Source organism: Oratosquilla oratoria, chromosome 24, assembly GCF_046742065.1.
Source record: "Oratosquilla oratoria isolate Oo_2021 chromosome 24, ASM4674206v1, whole genome shotgun sequence".
Lineage (NCBI taxonomy): Eukaryota > Metazoa > Arthropoda > Malacostraca > Stomatopoda > Squillidae > Oratosquilla > Oratosquilla oratoria.
The window spans coordinates 44335478-44357454 of NC_134800.1; the positions used below are offsets into that span (position 1 = coordinate 44335478).

At 41.3% G+C, this 21977-nt stretch overlaps 1 protein-coding gene across 3 annotated transcripts; it reads right to left on the bottom strand.

The window, feature by feature from the left end:
- Positions 1-1351: 1351 nt before the first annotated feature.
- LOC143038589 (uncharacterized) lies at positions 1352-19520 on the bottom strand. Of its 3 annotated transcripts, none has more exons than XM_076207994.1 (3): positions 19295-19520; positions 9665-9800; positions 1352-8666 (listed from the first exon to the last, which is right to left on the bottom strand). In XM_076207994.1, exon 3 carries the CDS (start codon positions 8261-8263, stop codon positions 1586-1588), a length of 6678 nt encoding a protein of 2225 aa, XP_076064109.1. In that variant the 5' UTR covers positions 8264-8666; positions 9665-9800; positions 19295-19520; the 3' UTR covers positions 1352-1585. The 3 variants fall into 3 exon arrangements, with proteins under 3 accessions (XP_076064109.1, XP_076064110.1, XP_076064111.1); XM_076207995.1 differs by lacking the exon at positions 19295-19520 and adding an exon at positions 19040-19058; XM_076207996.1 differs by lacking the exon at positions 9665-9800.
- Positions 19521-21977: the final 2457 nt, after the last annotated feature.

Here is a 21977-nt window from a genome sequence, read left to right on the forward strand (position 1 = left end):
TTTCACTCAAAGCCAACACATCCATCTTTCTTCTCACAAACATACTACCTATCTCTTCCCTTTTACTTTCATCTGTACCACATCCATGCACATTAAAAGACCCAAACCTTAGGGTGCTGGTCGGAAAATTCGCAGACCCTCTTATGCCTTTACTTTTTCTTAGTTATGTCCCCTGTGGGGCTACAAGGAGAAGGATGCCTAGTCCCAATCCCCGTCCCTTTCTTCTTGCCTCTTATGATCCAAGTGGGAATACTTGGTGGCAGTATTCTTTTCCCCCACCACAGGGAGATTTGAAAAATAAAATATTGTAACCAAAGTTGTTTTTACTCAAACGAACTCTCGACTGTCGGCGCTGAAAAAGCCCGTGGAAGCCCAGTGTAATCCCATTACAAAGGAACACAAAGGAAATGTAAACAACAAAAGACTTGGTCCTTGCAGAGCTATTTGCTTTCTACCTCACCTCATTTCTCACTCCATCCTTGTAGACCCCACCATACTTCTTAAATACTTCATCTCAAACACACTTAAAATTGTCCTTTCTGTCTTTTAAATTCAAAGTCTGCCCCAATGTTGTTTGCACAATTGTCCCTTCATAATCATCTCTCTGGTTCCATCCATAGATACCTTAGTAACCATGTAGTAAGCACAGGAACTTTTGGTTGTTTTAAGAGAACATTAGATAACTTTATGGATGAGGATGGTAGGTGGTAATGGAGATAGAACTGTCTATTGTAGGCCCCATGGTCTCTTACAGTCTTATGTTCTTATAAATATTTCTTACACTTTGCAGGATGCCCATCCAACTCAAGTTCCTTACCAGCTTTCATCACTTTGAAAGTTGTTAGTACTTCATATTTTCCTATAATCTTTTCATTAGTAATGTTATATCTATACATGTACGGTGTCTTGCTACATTGCTTCTGACACAGGGCAGTGGGTGGGATACAGGGATGACCCATGATCCATGAGGAGGCAAGATGAGAGGGAGGAAAGGGTGGTATAGGTGGGAGTAGGTATGTGCCTTTGGTATATAGATATATACCAAAAAGTGTTTTCTTTGTAAAGGCAGCCAAGTCATATTATACTCCCATCCAAAAACCTATTATATGGCAAACTCTGCTCTTCCAGAAATCACTGTAGCAGACAACAACTTACTGTTAGGCTGCATCACTTCCTCATCCACATCCACTTATAATCATTCTGTATTCACTTTTCTTCTTCAACAGACATTTCTCTGGCATTTAATGCCTCCTTCACCCCATCCAACCACCATACTCTTGGTCTTTTCCTCAGGTTTCCTCCATTCATATGATTATGGGAATTCTCTATGAACATAGGATATTGAAAAGAATTTCATAGAAGATTTAAATTTTATTATATACAAATGTATTTAATCACTTATTAAGAAAAATAATATTTAAGATAAATATCATGGCCATAACTTGACAAAATTATCAGCAACATCAATTCATACAAGCATTACAAAATGCAATAACAAAACAATTCTTTGCAAGACTTCCTGGTTCAATGTGATTACGAAAATAATTTTATTTGCATTTCATCATGTTACATCACATTTTACATTCTACCCTTCTGCAATTTTCTTTTCAAGCTCAAGGAGCTTTTCCTTTTCCTTTGCCATGAGAACTCTCAGATCCGATGTCTTCTTTGTAAGTTCTAAAACTTCTGGGTCCACATATGCACGTTTCTTTAAGCGAGGGCTGGCCTGAGCAGCCTTTCGTTTGCTGGCACCTTCTCCCACCACAATTTCATTTAATGGCTTTCGAATACCAATGGCTCTCTTCCATGTATCTGGAGTACTGAAAGAATTAAGCATGTGTGGACGGTAGTACATGACACAATCAGGAAGAAGACTTGCTCGGTACTCAATGAAAGCTCGGACAATGTTCCACCAAGGTACCACCACATGTGCTTGAACATCCATTCCTTCATTGAACTCCTCTTCCTGATGAAGCCTGTGATACCAGAAATCATTAGCAGCACGATCCATTATGTGCCGAACATGTGCCAACAAAGTTGTTCCATCTTCTTTTCCAACAACTCTTGCAATCTGACTCTGGATGAGTTTTTCAATTTGAGGCAAAGTGGCTACTTCTGGAATTGACAGTGTTGGCAGCCGAGCAGAACTGAGGACTTCCTCTACAAGATCGGCATCTGTACAGTTCCAAGACTTTGTGGGAATTCCATCCATACCCTCAACTTCCTCAGGTGGCCACTGAAGATCTCGAAGCTTTTGATCATGTGTGGCATTTATTAAGTGCTCAAGAGCATAGTTGTACAATTCCACATATGCTGATGGATCAGGAGGCAGCACTCCCTCACTGATGCGCTCCTCCTCCACCAGCAAAACTCGCTCCACTACGTGACGGCCCATCATCTTCCAAAAAATGTCAGTCAAGTACCCAGACTTGACCTGTACTCCAAATGACCTTTGATGCCAGAGTTCAAGCACCAATGACTCAAGCTGTGAAGATGTCTGGGGTAATAGTAGATCTCCATCACACACTGGCCATACACGTTGATCAGGAAGGTCTCGATCCTGGGCATATGTTATAACAACAACAGAAGCTATCTTTTCAATATCTTGGCAACACTTTAACACATCATTATCTAGCTCCTTAGCTGTTGGTATGTACAATACACCTGCTGCTCCAAACATCTTTTCTGGTGTGACCTCAGCTACCTCCTGTATAAGGATGTGATGTGTAGCTCCCTGTACAGACTGGGATATAAATAGATGGCAATCTATAGCTTCAGCTGTATCCCCTCCTAACTTGCTACGAAGCCAAAGAGCAGCTAGATTGCTCTTCACCTCAGGCATTACAAGGAGTAACTTGAAGCAGCGATCAAGCATGTTATCTGATGGGAGAGAAGCCTGCAGTGCTTTCTGGAACAATGAATTCAGTGGTAATGGAGCCCAAGCAATCTCTTCCTCCAGACGACAACTCAAACTGGCCATGTGCAAGTTTCTTTGACTCTGGGCTTCCAAGTGTTCAAGCTGTTGAGCTGTCAGGTTTTGCTCTTTACTCCTGGCATAACCCCAACTAAAGGCTTCATCCTGTTCTACCACACTCAGTCTACTTCCACAAGCAGGAAAAGTCTCCATGGCTACCTGGCGACGTTTGAGCTTGAGCATCTGATCTCGCCACCTTAGTACAAATGTCTCAATAACATAAGATTCTGCCTTAGCCTTTGCTTCTTGTAACTGCTGGGTCCTCTCCCCCTCCATTTGCTGGAGGACCTCATTAACCAAGGATGAGAGCTCTTCAAACTGTGTCTCTTCCAGTGTCCCTTCAAGCAAGTCATTCTCTATTTCTAGAATTACTTTTTGTTTTATTTCCTCTTCCTCTTCTTTTATGATTTCCAAACACAGCTGATTCACCATGTCTTCAACAACCTCCTGCTCATATTCACATGTCAACACAAATGCAGCTAAATTTTTTGCCTTTTCCTCTTCCTTCTTTCTCAGCATCTCCTCCAATTCCTCCTTTTTACGTTTTTCTTCTTCTTCTTCCTCCAGATCCTTGATGGCTTTACTGCAGTAATCTGTCAGCTCTTCAATTATGGTTTCTTCTATAAGGTCATGAATTATCTGCAGGACTGCCTCCTTCCTATGTGCTATAAGCACAACTTCAACTGCAATAGAGTTTGCCAGTTCTTGCACCACTTCATTCAAAACAGATGTCTGAGTCTCATATAGAACTGCCACCAGCTCTTTGTTATACGCTTGCCTTGCCTCTTGGTCTGCTACATCAGCTTTTGTACTTTCTCTGGCACTTTCAGGTGCTTTAGGTGGTATATCTTGAGTATGGGCTTCACTTGGAGTTGAGGTTCCTGGTTTGGTAGATGCTACAGAGTCGTGCTTCAGGAAGCCCTGATCATTGAAACTGTCATGAGGGATGTGAATGTTCAGTGGGTTCTCTGGCATGGGCCCCCCTTGAACAACTTCTCCAACCAGACATGTTCTTTTGCTCTCGATGCGACTTTTACCACGAACTACCGGAGGACATTCTTCTGGGAAGAGTATGATTTTGGATCGATCAAATGTGACACCCTGGTCAGTGACAGGAATTCCATGAAACTCAAGATATGTGGTAGCATCATCTATGTTCTCAAAACCAAGAGCAGAAAGGATCTTCTCTGTAGGCAACACTTGCAACTTGCTTGTCAATGAATAACTCTTGCATATCACCTCTAGTGCTTTAGTGCGTACTTGCCTGAAGTACCGCTGCAGAATACATGCCTGCAAATATGAAGCCTCATCCAAAAGTCGAAAGAAACTGATATAATTATTGGAACACAGTGCACGAAGCACTCGAACAGCAAACTGAACTTCAGTGCTCATGCGTACTTCTGTGCGATACTGCTGATACTCAAACATTATGTCACCCTCATTCAAATTAAGCAGCATGTAGTAGCTACGAAACTTGGCCTCATTTTCACAAAACTGTCCCTTGACTTGAAGGTCATCATAAAGGTGCTTAAGAGTCTGCAAACATTTGGTCAAGTTTTCAGTATTCATTTTGGGGTCAAACACATCAGGGGGCTCTTCACACAGTCTTGCTGCACAATGTATGTGAAATCTTGCACATTTCTCAACCAAATTCACAGCAGTTTGATCTATCAACTGCTGCTGGGTGAGATCCTTTCTTATAGCTCGAGTGCGATCCCATATGAAGTTGTACCACACTTCATTATCAATGCTTTCCTCCTCCATTCGATCCATGAAATTGCACACAAGATAGTCCATAGTCATTCCAAGAACTTTTCCAGGTCTCAGCTCATGTGGAAGAGGTTCCTCTTGGTCAGCAGAGCTCCGGGAGTACTTTTTAACAGCCAAATTATGGTCCACCCCCTCACCTTTTATAATTTCAAAAGTACTAAGGTCATTCTTGAAGTCTCTCATGTAACGTTCCTTCTCTGGGCACATGTCAGGGCAACTGGCTGAAAGACCTTTGGCCTTGCCTTTGTTCTGCTGTTGCCGAAGAAGCTTGTCCCGATAGTCAAGAACAAAGTACTTCTCTGAGCTGGTCACAGCTTTTGTTTGAAGTGTCACTTTCATCTCTGAATGACCTTTAGTCTCCCTCATTGGAGATGCTCTTGCTGCCTTTGATGATGAAGGCTTCGCTTGTAAGGTGGAAAGTGTGGTCTTTGAAACTATACTCTTCACTGCACGTGTTGTCTGAACTTCCTCAACACAAACAGGAGGTGGAGGATGAGGTGACTGGGAACTTGGGGGTCGTCTGCCTATTCGCGACTGAACACTGCCAACTTCAACAAAAGCAGAACGAGGAGATGGAGGAAGCTGGGAAGGAGCAGCAACTTGGGGTCTAACAAGAGGCTGGTACGGTAGGTCATCATGTGTCCCAGGTCTGGCAAGGGGTCTGTAAGGTTCAAGATCCTCAGATGAATGGGATGTTTCCCTGAGTTTCTTGACAGCACCTTCCTTCTTCTTGGAAGCAAACGTGTTCTTGACTCCTTCCTGGCTTTTACGTCTGAACACAGTTCCAAAAAATATTTTTATTTCTGGGAGTTTGGGGTGGAGCTTTTTGCCCAGCTCCTTTGCCTTAGCTGCCCCTTTGCTACTCTCAAACTGAATAGTGGCTTTGTTGTTCTTGTGGTTCACACTCACCCTTGTAACTTTTCCAAATTTCATGAAGTGCCTCCGAAGAACTTCTTTATCCAGGCAACTCTCAGGAATCTGAACTGCTATGATCTTGTTGACTTCTTTCTTTTCTGAACCCTCCGGTGATGACTCGAGACTTTTTGGATCCTTCTTAGACTGTTGGAGTACCTCATCTACAATCTCCAGCGGATCACTTTGACTTTGTGCAGGCGGTATTTCTTTACCAAACAGTGTATCTTTCTTTTTGGCTCCTTCATCCTCAGTCAAAGGCAGTGGTGATGATCGAGGACCAGAGATCCTTTTCTTCACCCGTGTGGAGTCCGACTCAGCCTTACTATCCCTGGACACTGAAGATGAGGAAGCCTGGAAAGCAGTACCACCAAACACCCGAGGAATGGGTGATGTCCGGGATTCAGAAGCCTTGCTTTTTGAGGCCAAAAGTCCAGTAGCTTCTTTGCGGAGAGAACTAGATGATGTACTACTTTTCGCTGCACTAAATAAAGGTACCTGTTTGGAAGCACTTACGCTCACTTTTGCCTCACCTGCTGCATCTGTAGGTTGGGCTGCTGAGGAAGCAGGGTGGGTAGTGGCTGTTCCAAACAGTCCCTGGGAAGTCACTGTACCAAATGTTGCTTGTGATGTGACAGTTCCAAATGTTCTCTGTGAAGTGACTGTACCAAATGATCCCTGTGAGGTAGATGAACCAAATGGTCCTTGTGACATGGGCATACCAAATGTTGATGGAGAAGTGGTTGCACCAAACATTCCCTGGGATGTGGGAGAACCAAATGGTCCTTGAGATGCGGAGGTACTCGGTGTTTCTTGGGAAGCAGAAGCACCAAAGGGTGAGTGGGTGGTGGCTGATCCAAATGGTGATTGGGAAGGGGTATTACCAAATGGACTTTGTGAAACTGCCGAGGTACTCACAGAACCTTGAGAAGTATTGCCAATGGTGCTAGCTGATGAGACAGCGTGTGCTGCTTGAGTAGGTGCTCCACCGAATCCCAAGGATCCTGATTTGGCTGAAATCCCAGTTGATGTGGACAAAGTATTGCCAAATGATGGTGCTGTTGTGGCACCAAATGGTGAAGTGGTGGCAGCAGCAGTGGTGGTTGTGGTGCCAAACAATGGGTTGGATGTAGTGGTGCCAAATGCGGGTGCTGGTGTAGCACCAAAGACATGTGATGTTGTAGTGACACCAAACATTGGGCTTGATGTAGTAGTACCAAACACTGGTGCTGCTGTAGTCCCAAAAGTGGGTGTTGTAGATGAGCCAAACACTGTTGATGATGTACCAAATGCTGGTGCTGTGGTGGTACCAAATGCTGGTGCTGTGGTGGTACCAAATGCTGGTGCTGTGGTGGTACCAAATGCTGGTGCTGTGGTGGTACCAAATGCTGGTGCTGTGGTGGTACCAAATGCTGGTGCTGTGGTGGTACCAAATGCTGGTGCTGTGGTGGTACCAAATGCTGGTGCTGTGGTGGTACCAAATGCTGGTGCTGTGGTGGTACCAAATGCTGGTGCTGTGGTGGTACCAAATGCTGGTGCTGTGGTGGTACCAAATGCTGGTGCTGTGGTGGTACCAAATGCTGGTGATGTGGTGGTACCAAATGCTGGTGCTGTGGTGGTACCAAATGCTGGTGCTGTGGTGGTACCAAATGCTGGTGCTGTGGTGGTACCAAATGCTGGTGCTGTGGTGGTACCAAATGCTGGTGCTGTGGTGGTACCAAATGCTGGTGCTGTGGTGGTACCAAATACTGGTGCTGATGTGGCACCAAAAGCCAGAGCTGTGGTGGCACCAAAAGCCGGAGCTGTGGTAGCACCAAATCCTGCAGTTGAAGCTGTCCCAAATACTGATGACGGTGGTGGTGGTGGTGACCCAAATGTTGGTGCTGAAGTGGCTGTTGGAGAACCAAATGATGGTGCCTCTGCGGTGCTCATTCTCGGAGTGGAAGTCAAACCGATGGAAGTACCTGGCATGGTACTATATGAAAGAGTTGAAGTGGTGCTTAGTGTCTGGGATGATATACTGCCATATGAAGACATGGAGCCAAATGAAGGGGACATGATTCCAAAGGATGGAGATGAAATGGAACCAAATGATGGTGTCGATATAGCCCCAAAGGTGGGTGTAGAAGGCCCACCAAATGGTGTGGTTGAAACTGCTGCACCAAACATAGCAGACGCTGCACTTGTCCTGTACATGCCCAGTCCTGTGTTGGGACTAAATCCCAGTAACTTTGAACCAAAGGGTGATTGTGTCAATTTCTTATCAAAAGCAGGGGCTGAGACCTTACTTGGACTTTGTGGTATGGTGCCAAATGGCGATGAAGCCTGTATCCCTGCTGGTGCTTCCGCTGAAGAACTCTTTGAGCCAAATGGGTTTGCAGATGCAGACCCAAATGGTGAGGCTATGGCTGCTGAAGAACCAAATGCTGCTGATGAAGGAGCTTCCCCACCACCAAAAGGTGTGGCAGATGTCTTTGTAGCACCAAAGGGCAAGGATGACCCCGAAGTCATGCTAAAAGGTGAAGAAGGTGAAGTGCTACCAAAACCTGCTGCTGAGGTTGTGGTTCCATGGCTTGATGATGTATTGGTATTAAAGGGTGAAGCCATGACTGCTATGGCACAGGCGGCAAATGTGGAAACTGAAGCTAATGGTATTTAATGCTGAAATAAACGGTAACAGAGACCTGAAGTAAGTAGTTTTGTAGACCCAAGGCAGAGAAGACCTGTCAACAAGTCACTCATAACAAAGGCTAGTTTCACATCAAACACATGAACATCTTCCCCTCTATACTGCCCCCCCCCCCGCACTTAAAGGTTCTCTATCCAACCAAGATAAACCACCTCTCTAATGGGGTTGCACTAGTTGCTTATGCAATTTCTGCAATGGGATGAGAAGGTTTCGTTGTTGTTGTTAGATGTTGTGCTGTCCCTTTTTGGGTGGGTTGATTCAATCCAATACCAATTGTTGAATTGGTGGATGGCACGGGGGTTCTACCTCATCCTGTTGCTCCTGTGAAAGAAAAAAGGACTTTTAAACTTCATTTTCAATTCTTATAGAGTCTTTGTTTTTCCTTGAGAGGGGAAATTTGTAATGGTTAATTGAATCAAAAGATTAGAGTATAACTATGGAACATGCTCCTGTACATTTTGTTTTATGATCAGAATGTAACTATAGTGGACGCAACGAGAATTGGCCGCTAAGGCGGGGTTAGGGAATTTCCCGGTGTTGCCACATCTCCACAGATAACACGGTCCCCACGGCTAGCCCACCCACCCACCTGCCCACTCTCTCTCTTTCTCTCTCTCTATATATATATATATATATTCATATATAATGTATTTATCCATGGCGAGAATGTGCGTGTGGATGCAATGCTTTCTGAATGCAGTGTGGGGGCGTGGCCAGAGAAGGGATGGAGTGGCAACGTCGCTCTCTATCGCTCATATGCCATGTCCACGACTCAAGGAAACGAAACCTTTGTATAGAAAACATTGCTTTGATTTTTACCTCAGTGGTGATGTGTGACAAAAAATTATAATATAATTATATGTGGCAACATTATAAAATGATAAAATAAAATTTAAAATAAAATAAAATTATAAAATAATTATATGTGGCAAAACAGGGGGAATCCCCGTGCTCCGCCCAAACGGCCAGTTTTTGTTCCACCGAGTATAGAAAACATGTTCCTGTGTAAGTTTCCTTTTCAACTCTTATACAATGTCTTGGTTTCCACTTCCCAGGTGGAGTCTGTAATGTTCAATTGAATCAAAAGACTAAACTATAACTAAGAAACGTGTTCCTGTACATTTTGTTTTATGATCAAAATATAACTAAGAAATGTGTTCCTGTATATTTTGTTTTACAAATGCCCAGAAATAAAACCAAGCAAGATTGGATTCAAATCTAGTGATTCTAGGGGACTACTACACCAGATTTGTGTACTTGTGGATAGCAGCACTAGTTAAGGGATACTGAGTATTGATAAGCACATCTGGATGACTCACCTCTATGGTGTGGACATGGCCATTTAGCATCTATGACAGACCCTGAACCTCGCCTCTCATAAGTACTGACATGGTTGCCACTAGGTTGCCAACTTGGAGCAAAACCCAACTTAAACAATGCCAAATTGAAGTTTTACTGAAATAAAAAAAATAAAAAAATTATTATACCCATCATAAGAACTTGTTCATACATATACCTAAGGCTTTTTCCTCCTTACAAGGGAGGTAGCCAAAATTAAAAAGCCATAATTCCTCTCCCACCCATTATATCCCCACCCACTCCACCCCCATTCACCACCCCTCCCTCCCTCTTTTCTTGGTTCCTCCTGGATGACGGGTCATCCCTGCATCTCACCCACTGCCCTGGGTCTGAAGCAATGCAGCAAGACACAGCCCATTCACAGCAAGGGTGCTTTATTTAATCAGAAAAAGAGATGGGGAGAAATCCCTTTGGGCTGCTTCACAATATCATTTACACATAACCATTCCCTAACCCCTCCCCTCTATTCCCTTCCATGCATCAGAGCAGCATCACAACCATTCTCCATTTACCCCTATCTTCTGTCTTCTCCCTTCCTCAACAGACATTCCTGTCTTTTTCAATGCCCTTTTTGCCCCATCCATCCATCTCATCCTTGGTCGCCCACTCCTGTTCACTCCATCAACCTCTCCCTTTCACACTTCTTTTACTAATCTTTCTGCACTCATTCTTTCCATGTGTCCAAACCATCCCAATACTCTTTCATCAACCCTATCTCCCAACTCATTTTCCACCCCTGCTCTCCTCCTCACCTCGTTTCTCACTCTATCTAGCCTAGTCACCCCCACCATATTTCTCAGACATCTCATCTCAAATACATTTAAAATCTTCCTCTCTTATGGTCCATGTTTCTGCCTCATATAGTGCTATCAGCACAATCACCTCTCCATACAATCTCCTCTTAGTATCCTATCTCAAATGTCTATTTCTCATTACACTTTTTCATTGCCCTAGGCATTAACTTGCTTCTCTCAACCTACATTCTACCTCAACCTCCACTCCTCCCTTTCCCACCACTGTGACCCCAAGTATCTAAAGCTTCCTCCAGCCTCTCTCTTTTAGTACTCACTTCCAAATTACTGCCATCCTCACTCCTTAAACATTTCATCACCTTAATTTTAGCCACATTTATCTTCAACTTTCTCCTCTCACACACCTCTCCAACCTGTCACTAACTTCCTTAATCCCTCCTCCAATCCAGCTACGAGCGTAGTGTCATCAGCAAACAATTGCACATACATAATATAATAAACCCAAGACAATTTGGGTTCAGACAAGGAAGATCATGCACCACAAACTTAATATGTTTTTAGTCAAGACTAACAGACTTAGTGCAAGAAAGGGATGGATGGGCTGATTGTGCTTTCCTGGACTTACAAAAAGATTTTGACAATGTAGCACACAAAAAATCATTAAAAAAAAACTGGAACATATGGGAGGGATACAAGGGAACCTACTAAAATAGATGGAAGACTTCCTAATTGGTAGAAAGATGAGAGTAGTACTTAGAGAAAAATATTCAGATTGGAAGGAGATCATCAGTGGAGTTCTGCAAGGATCTGTATTGGCTCCAATAATGTTTGCTATTTATGTAAATGACATGGATGATGATGTGCAATGTTACATGAGCTTCTTTGCAGATGACACTAAATTGTTAAGGAAAGTAAAAACCAAAATGGATTGCAAATCACTACAGGAAGACCTGAATAAGGTATGGAACTGGAGTCAGAAATGAGAAGTAGACTTCAGTATTAAGAAGTGTAGCATAATGGAGTTTGGAAAAAGTAAAAATAGAATATCAGGACAATATAAAATTGAAACTAAGGAGGTAAAGAAAGTGGGATCTGAAAAAGATTTAGGAGTAATTATCTCAAACGACTTGTCCTATGATAAACAAACAAAATTGTTGGAGAATCCAATATCTTGCTAAGATCAATAAAAGTGGCATTTACATATTTGGATGAAGAAATGATTAAAAAAACATTAGTCACACTGATAAGGCCTAGACTAGAATATGCGGTGACATTGTGGTCACCCAGCACCAAAAAGAATATAAAGAAAATAGAAAGAATCCAGACAGCAACCACAAAAATGGCCCCTGCATTTTCAAATTTGTCATATGAAGAGAGATTGGCTAAATTGTAGTTACTGACTCTGGAGCAAAAAAGAGAGAGAGGCAACCTAGTGACCATTTATAGAATCATGAAGGGCACAGAAATACCCAAAAGAGAGGACTTGTTAAACTGGGACAAGAGAAACACAAGAGGACAAGGAAAGAAACTCAAAAAACATACTTACAGAAGAGATCTGAAGAACATTTTTCCACATAGAGTGGTGGACACTTGGAACAAACTGGATGAAAAAATAGTGTGTGCAAAAACCATTCATGAATTTAAGAGCAAACTAGACACTGCGAGACACAAAGCCGGCACACCACGAGCGTAGCTCCCCTTCCCATAAAATACTAGGTAAATAAATACATATACCAAAGGCTTTTTCTCCCCCTTTCACGGGAGGTAGCCACAAAACAAAGGCATAAAAACCACTCCCACCCATTCCATCCCCAACATACTCCACTCCCATCCACCCCTTTCCCTCCCTCTTATCTTGGCACTTACTGGATGACAAGTCATCCCTGCATCTTACCCACTGCCCTGGGTCAGAAGCAGTGTCACAAGACACAGCACATCCACAACAAGGCTGCTTCATTAAATCAGCAATCCTCACTCTCCATCCCCTCATGCAGAAAAGGAGAAGATGGGGAGAAATACCTTCGGGCTGCATCTATTTATTTTTCACAAACACTCCCTCACCCCCCATCCTTCACCCAATTCCCTTCATGTATCACAGCATCATCCACACACAACCATTCTCCATTCACCCCTATCTTTTGTCCTCTCCCATCCTTCCTCAATAGGCATTCCCCTTTCCCAATGCCCCTTTTACCCTATCCATCCATCTCATCCTAGGTTACCCCCTCATGTTCACTCAATCCACCTCTGCCTTCCATACCTCTTTTACTGATATTTCTTCACTCATTCTTTCCATGTGACCAAACCATCCCAATACTCTTTCATCAACCCTATCTTCCAACTCCCACATCCCTAGAGGCAACAGAAAATCACACAACCCCAACTTCACACCAGAAATCCAAGGCCTCATCAGACAACGTGACACACTTAAACACGATACCCCCACACCTATCCCTCAAAACATAGCAGACCAAATACAAACACTAAACACTGTGATTGCCAATAAAATACATGAACAAAAAACACAAAATTGGCAAAACTTTATCAATACACTTGATCACAAAACAAACACCAGCAAATTGTACAAAACACTCAACAGCATCACACTATCCAACACTAACACTACACGCTCTCACGCAGCAATAATCACAACAACAGATAATCTACCCTCAAACAGACAACAAGCAAACGCACTCATACGTCATTTTGCACAGACGAGCCATCTTACATCTCACCCTGACGACCGACGCACCATTCGACGTAAGAAAGACTTTCCCACAGACTCAGACTATACACCCTTCAAAGACAGTCAAACAAAACTCATAATGCATAGTCTCAAGCACTCATCTGCCTGTGGCCCTGATAACATAAGCAACATCCACCTAAAACACATTGGACCACAAGGTATACACGCACTCACAAACATTGCAAACTACAGCTATTCACACAACACAATACCCGACATCTGGAAGCATGGTAAAATAATCACCATTCCAAAACCGAACAAAGACCCAACAATCCCAACATCGCACCGCCCAATCACACTTCTCTGCACCCCCTCTAAAGTCATTGAACGCCTAATACTTAAACTTGTCACACCATATATTCCCCTTGCTGACTCACAACACGGTTTTAGGCCACTACACTCCACAAACACTCTTCTGACAAACCTCACACAAAGAATTTTAGATGGCATCAATTCAGATAGGCCCCACCAAAGAACACTTCTTATAACATTGGACATTAGTAAAGCTTTTGATGCTATCCCCCGCCACAACCTAACAAATAAAATATATAACACAGACATGCACAATAACACCCAAAAGATGGCTGGCCAATTATCTGGCAGGCAGGAATGCTCATGTGTCATATAATGGCCAATCATCGCACATCAGAAACATTAAGAACGGAGTACCACAGGGCTCAGTTCTATCCCCCACATTATTTAATCTATACATGCATGACTTACCCACGCCAGACACCTCAGAAATACAAATCTCTTCCTACGCAGACGACATAACAATCACATGCACACATCGTAACACAGACAAAGCTGCAGAAATAATCCAGCCTTACCTTGACACACTCAACACATGGTTCATCACAAACAGACTCAAAATAGCTCCAACCAAATCTACAGCAACACTTCTCACCAACTGGACAAAAGAACACAAATACATACCTCATCTCTACATCAACAACACTCTAATACCACACATAAACACACCGAAAATTCTTGGTGTAACATACGATACATCCATGTCTTTCAAACAACACATCACAAACATAAAAAACAAATGCACACCTAGACTTAACGCACTTAAGTCAATCACTGGAACAACATTTGGACAAAACAAAGAAACTAATATAACAATATACAAACAATGCATACGCTCAGTGATGAATTATGCGAGTCCTGCATGGGCTCCTAATCTCAGTGAGACACACCACAACACCCTTCAAATCATACAAAACAAAGCCCTAAAAACAATTACAGGCTGCACAAATACATCACCTACAGACCATTTACACCATGAAACAAAAGTCCTCAAAGTCAAGGACCACCTCGACATGAGAGGCACACAAACACTTGCTGCAGCCACCACAAACACATCACACCCGCTACACTACATAGCAGAACACCCACACACACCAAGAAACATTAAAACTACACCCAAAGACCTTTATTACACACAGATACTCTCTTCTCTTCCTCCACAACCACCAAATACCAGCCTCCGGAAACATATTCATAATCATATCACTCACCGCTCTATTAACACACTGAAAGACAACACACTGCTGCATGCCAGACCCCCTGATATCCACCCTTCTGAATCCTCTCTCCCACGTAAGGACAGAGTCCACTTGGCCAGACTGCGATGCGGTCACCACCCAGCACTTCTAAGCTACCAGAAGAGGCTGGACGACCGTGTTGTGAACAGCTGCCCAGGATGTAACACTTCACCCCATACCATACAACACATAATGGAAGACTGCATTATACACAATCATGCACGCAAACAACACAACATACACTCTATAAAGGATTTGTGGGAAAACCCAGTTTCGGCTGTGGCCTTCCTTGGGGAGACGGGACTGCTCGGACAGACAGTCTAGGGAACGACAACAACAACAACAACTCCCTTTCCACCCCTGTTCTCCTTTTCACCTCCTCATTTCTCACTCTATCAAGCCTAATAATCCCTATCATACTTCTCAGGCACTTCATCTTAAACACATTCAAACTTCTCTTTTATGTTCCATGTTTCTGCCCCATACAGTGCTGTCGGCACAATCACTCCTTCATACAATCTCCTCTTAGTATCTATTCCCAAATGTTTATTTCTCATTACACTTTTTAATCCCTAAAGGCATTTACTCACTTCTCTCAATCTACATTCTACCTCAACCTCCACTCCTCCCTTTCCCACTACATTCGCACTCAAGTATCTAAAACTATCCACTTCCTCCAGTCTCTCTCCCTTAATACTCACTTCCAGTCTGCTGCCATTCTCTCCCCTTGTACATCTCAACACCTTACTTTTACCCACATTTATCTTCAACTTCCTTCTTTCGCACACTTTCCCAAACTCTGTCAATAACTTCTTAAACCCCTCCTCTGATCCTGCTACATGCGCAATGTCGTCAGCAAACAACAACTGGCTTATCTCCCACTTTTCTCCATTTTCTTTAACCATCTCCAATCCTCAACCCACTACCTTTGCATTTACCTCTCACACCACCCCATCCATGTATAAATTGAACAGTCAAGGCAACATAACATATCCCTGACACGAAGTCCCACCTTTACCTCAAACCACTCTATTTCTAATCCTAACACAAGCTCTACTACTCTCATAAAAATTCTCGACTGCACTTAAAAGATTTCCTTCTATCACATATATCTGCAATAGTCGTGCCTTCCTGTCTACCTTGTCATAAGCCTTTTCCAAATCCATAAAAGCCCTAAAAACATCTTTACCTTTTCCTTAAGCTTTCTCACATATCTGTCTTACCACAAAAATTTGATCTACACAACCCCTACATGTCCTAAACCCATACTATTCCTCACCAGTTACTCCCTGTTCCTCTTCTAATCCTATCAATCAAGATCCTCCCATAAGCCTTCCTAACTACACTTAACAAGTTGATCCCTCTAAAACTAGTATATTCACACTTGTCCCCCTACTGGTACTCTATCCTCTCTTAACCACTTCCATACGGTGACGCCTACGTAGGCGGCATGAGGAGCAAGTGGGTACTCAATGATGCCAACGTTGCCATCTTGATTATATTTATTGTAGTCGTACCTACGTAATTTCGATTCTCTCTAAACTGGCTTCATCAATTTTCTATAGTTATCAAAATAAACGTGTGAAAGAGAACGAACGATTGAGCACTGACTTTATTTTTTATAATGCGATTATTATGACGCAACATCGCACGTCGGGTAGCTAATGCTGCCAAATGTGCGATGTGCCCCGGAGTGAAGAGGTTAAACAAACATTAAATCTCACCAGCCAGTCCACCATCACTGTACCTCCTTTTTTCTGACATTCTGCATGACATCCATCAACCAGGATTTAAGAACCACACTGCCTAAATTAGCTACTGATTTCTACTGCAAATAAGTTCCGTATATATTTTTTTCATCAGGGGTCACCTCTGCATACACCCAGGTTTAATATGAAAATGAGTCAATTCTAATAGAAATAACACCAAAATCACTTAAATTAATCTATTGATTTCCAACACCTTTGAGTTAAAGGTAAATTGACTGTCAACCTGACCTAATGTTGAAAAGTTTGTAAGCATGTAGTTTCACTTTTTTATTTTTTTTATATATATTTTTCTGAATGCAATATTGTCTAGGGTGCTATAATTTCTTGGATAATATGAAACACTTGGCTTCCTTATCTCTCCACCACTGTTGTTGATGTGGATGACCACAATGAGTAACAAAGTGGAGTGCACATATATTATGAGATAAAAGAAAATTTATATCATGAACATATATTTGCATTAGATTGTAGTAATTCTTCCCTATGTGGTATATGTAGAAATTCTTCTCTACATAATATAAGTAGTAATCATTCCCTATACATTATATGCACAGTAAACCCTCGATATAACGGACAATATGGGGACAAGGGTCTGTCGTTATATCCGAAGATCTGTTATATCTGACGGAAATACCGGAGAGATCCGTTATATCCTGAAGTTTGTCCAGTATTAGAAATTAGTACATACATATACCAAAGGCTTTTCCCCCCTTATACGAGAGGTAGCCAAAAAACAAAGGCATAGAAACCTTTCCCACCCATTCCATCCCCAATACACTCCACTCCTCTCCACCCTCTACCCTCCCTCTTATCTTGGCACCTCCTGGATGACGGGTCATCCCTGTATCATGTCCACTGCCCTGGGTCAGAAGCAGTGTCACAAGACACAGCACATCCACAGCAAGGCTGCTTCATTAAATTGGCACCCCCCCCTCTCCATCCCCTCATGCAGAAAAGGAGAAGACGGGGAGAAATCCCTTTGGGCTGCGTCAAATTTTCTCACACATACTACCTCACCCCCCCATTAGTAGGATTAGAAATTACAGTAAACCCTCGACATGATGGACAATATGGGGACAGGGGTCTGTCGTTATATCCGAAGATCTGTTATAACCAAGGATCCCTTGCTATAATGGATGAAAATATGTTATAGCGAGGGTTTTTCTGGTTAGATTTTTTGTCCGTTATATCTGATATCAGGTATATCGAAATCTATTATATCAAGGGTTTACTGTAGTACTTATACTATATAGGGAAGAATTTCTACATACACTATATAGAGAAGAATTGCTACATATGGTGATCCCAGACAGGCCCCCAATATATAGTAACTCTTTCCTATACAGTATATGTAGAAAATTTTCCCTATATAGAATAAGTACTATACTATACAGGGAATAATTACTACTTATATAGGGAAGAATTTCTACATATACTATATAGGGAAGAATTGCTACAAGATCTTCATTTAAGAAAAGTTGGTGTAACTGGTTAGGGGAGTTGACCTAGAATGGATAAAAAAGGTAAAATTCCATACCACACAAACAATAATGTTTAGCATTAATCATATATTGTCCGATAGCTTTTAACCTAATGTAACCATTCCATGCAAAAACTATATCTTTCAAATGTAAAACGTAAAGAAGTGAAAAATATGTTTGCTGGATACTAGAATAGAAAAAAGAAGAAAAAAAAAATACAATGATCATGACAATAAGGAATGGTTAGGTTAGGACATGTTAAGTCAGAATATATTAGGTTAGGACAATGTAATTTTTATGAAATGTAAGTGTTTATATGATTATGGAAATTTACCTTACCAAAAATTCATTTACAAATAGGTTGGTATTATTTTCGTAGTGGCTTACCCTATAGGTTGGTCACTGTGGAAATAATACCAACCTGTTTGCCAATGAATTTTTGGTAAATTTACAGAATCACACAAACACGTATATCTAACATGAAATTTACATTGTCCTATCCTAATATATCCTGACCTCACCTATCTTAACCTAACCCAACCATTTCCTAGAAAAAAAAAAGACCTTTGAAATTCAAAAATGAAAAGTGAAAATGTGTTTGTGTGATAATGGAATAACACTAAATTTTCATGTAGTGATTAACATTTATTAAGGTCTTACTGATGACAGGGCTATTCGCATCTTAGTTTATACCTATGGGATGTTAAAAACTGCAGTATATATAAGTCACAGTTGGAAACCACTGGATGTAAAATGTAAATGAATCTGGTCCTCTGGAGTGCTGTATCATCAGTGTAGTGCTCACCTGAATTCATCTACATTTTATTTTGCGAATAGTTATGCATTCCTAGTATAATGAAAGTCTACTATAAATTCAGAATGACCCTAAGTCTGAAGGATAAAATGCTGCACAAATGCCATATGATAATATAACTGGATATCAATACAATAAAAACAATGAGAGCTGGTGGAGGTTGTATATTTCAAACTTGAAACTTTACTATTGCATAAATTTAAACAATTATCTAGTAACTAACATTTTCATAATATTCTCTATGCATTTTTTAATGGCATCGACGAACTTCTTGTATATAATCAACTGTATACAGAGGCACCAAATAACCTCGAGAGGCTAGGCTTGTTTACAATTGTGACAACACTGGTTTCTCATTCTTATGAACTCTGATATTGCTTAATCATAACCTTTACAGATATGGTCAATATTCCACGCATGTACATTAAACTATACACCTTCTCTTCCGAATACAATCGAAATTTGATCAATTACTTACGCCAACAGTGATCGTTAAGTTTCATCACTCCAAGTTTATGACGCGAGCCTTTCAACCAGTTTATTAATTGGATGTTTTACGACGTAGTCCTCATGTTAATGCCGTTGAGTTTGGCATTTATTTTTAAATGCTGCACGTGTGCAGAAAATAATAAATATTACATTTTTCAACTCCGACTCGACCGTGCGCAATGTATACTTCTGATTTCTCAGTGACTAACCGTTGTTTGTACTAGCAAGTAGCAACTTGCACGAGATTGAAAACTACCGCTTCTCAGTAGAATATAGGAAAATCTTCATAACATTATATATATATATATCATATATATATATATGTATATGTGTATATATATGTATATATATGTATATATATATATATATATATATATGTATGTATGTACAACGCTGAATGGGTCCCAGTGATTAGAGATACATTTTACTCGTAACAACCACAATGCACTTTAATTCTAAGCCATCAAAGGCCAGCATGCTGAAATTGAAATGTGGTACTGCCCAGGACTCGAACCCGGCATCCTCATGACAAGTGCGACAGTGACTTTCCAACTAGGCTATCAAGAGAGATAAAGGTTAAGCGCATTTTTCTTATATATTTGTATGCTCGAGTTACATACACATATATGAAATTTTGCGTTCAACCCATCTCCACTATGATAGTACAATTGGAAGTATACGAACGCGGGAAAGTATTTGTACAACACTGAATGGGTCCCAGTGATTAGAGATACATTTTAACAACTACAATGCACTTTAATTCTAAGCCATCAAAGGCCAGCATGCTGAAATTGAAATGTGGTACTGCCCAGGACTCGAACCCGGCATCCTTATGACAAGTGCGACAGTGACTTTCCAACTAGGCTATCAAGAGAGATAAAGGTTAAGCGCATTTTTTCTTATATATTTGTTTGCTCGAGTTACATACATATGAAATTTTGCGTTCAACCCATCTCCACTATGATAGTACAATTGGAAGTATACGAACGCGGAGATGGGTTGAACGCAAAATTTCATATATGCTGGCCTTTGATGGCTTAGAATTAGTGTATTGTGGTTGTTGAAATATATATATATATATATATATATATATATATATATATATGTGTGTGTGTGTGTGTGTGTGTGTGTGTGTGTGTGTGTGTGTGTGTATAATTACACACAAATTATATAAAAAAAAACCTGGAACATATTGGAGGGATACAAGGGAACCTACTAAAATGGGCGGAGGACTTCCTGAATGGTAGAAAGATGAGAGTAGTGCTCAGAGAAAAATATTCAGGTTGGAAAGAGGTGATCAGTGGGTGATGTGAAATGTTACACGAGCTTCTTTGCAGACGACACCAAACTGTTAAGGAAAGTAAAAACTGAAAAGGATTGCGAATCACTGCAGGAAGACCTGAATAAGGTATGGAACTGGAGTCAGAAATGGGAAGTGGACTTCAATATTAAGAAGTGTAGCATAATGGAGTTTGGAAAAAGCAAAAATAGAATGTCAGGACAATATAAAATTGGAACCAAGGAGGTAAAGAAGGAGAGTTCCGAAAAAGATTTGGGTGTAAATCTCAAACGGCTTGTCCTATGATAAACAGATAAACAAAATTGTCGGAGAATCCTACAACTTGTTAAGATCAATAAAAGTGGCATTTACATATTTGGACAAAGAAATTAATAAAAAAAAAATATTGGTCACACTGATAAGGCCTAGACTAGAATATGCGGCGACATTGTGGTCACCCAGCACCAAAAAGAATATAAAGAAAATAGAAAGAATCCAGAGAGCAGCCACAAAAATGGGATCTCCACTTTCAAACTTGTCATATGAGGAGAGATTGGCTAAATTGGAGTTACCGACTCTGGAGCAAAAAAGAGAGAGAGGTGACCTACTGACCATCTACATAACCATGAAGGGCACAGGAATACTCGATAGAGAAGACTTGTTAAACTGGGACAAGAGAAGCACAAGAGGACATTGAAAGAAAATCGAAAAACATAGCTATAGAAGAAATATGAAGAAAAACAGTTTTCCACATGGAGGGGTGGACACTTGGAACAAACTAGACAATGAAATAGTGTGCGCAAAAACCATTCATGAGTTTAAGAGCAAACTAGACACTGCGAGATACAAAGGCGGGACACCACGAGCGTAGCTCCCCTTCCTGCAAAATACAACTAGGTAAACATGACTAGGTAAATACACACACGTTGGACTAACAGCGAAGATTGGAACTCCGGAAAGAAACACAGTTTTCGTGTATTACAGCGACGAAGGAGTACCTGTGTTGTATTAGTAGGAAAGGGGAAAGCTCGTGGTGTAGTGGGCAGGTGAAGAAAAAGGAGAAGGCATTATTGAAGAAAATGTAAGGAAATGGACGTCAGAAGGGGGTGTCAACAAAAGGCATGCAGAACACACAGACGAGGTAGAACAGGGGAGCAGAGGTATGAAAAGCAGAGACATAGATAATAGCAGTTCAATGGAAAGAGAGGATAACTGCTGTTATGGATTTAATGAGGTAGGAGATGGCAACCTCCCGCGACTAGTAAATCTAGAGGAGGGACTAAAAAAAAAAAAAAAAAAAAAAAAAAAAAACGAAGCATGGGCGGTTAGTTTTAACCAATTAACACTAGTTACCCAAAGAGTTGATAAAACAGAAGAACTAAGGAAGGAGAAT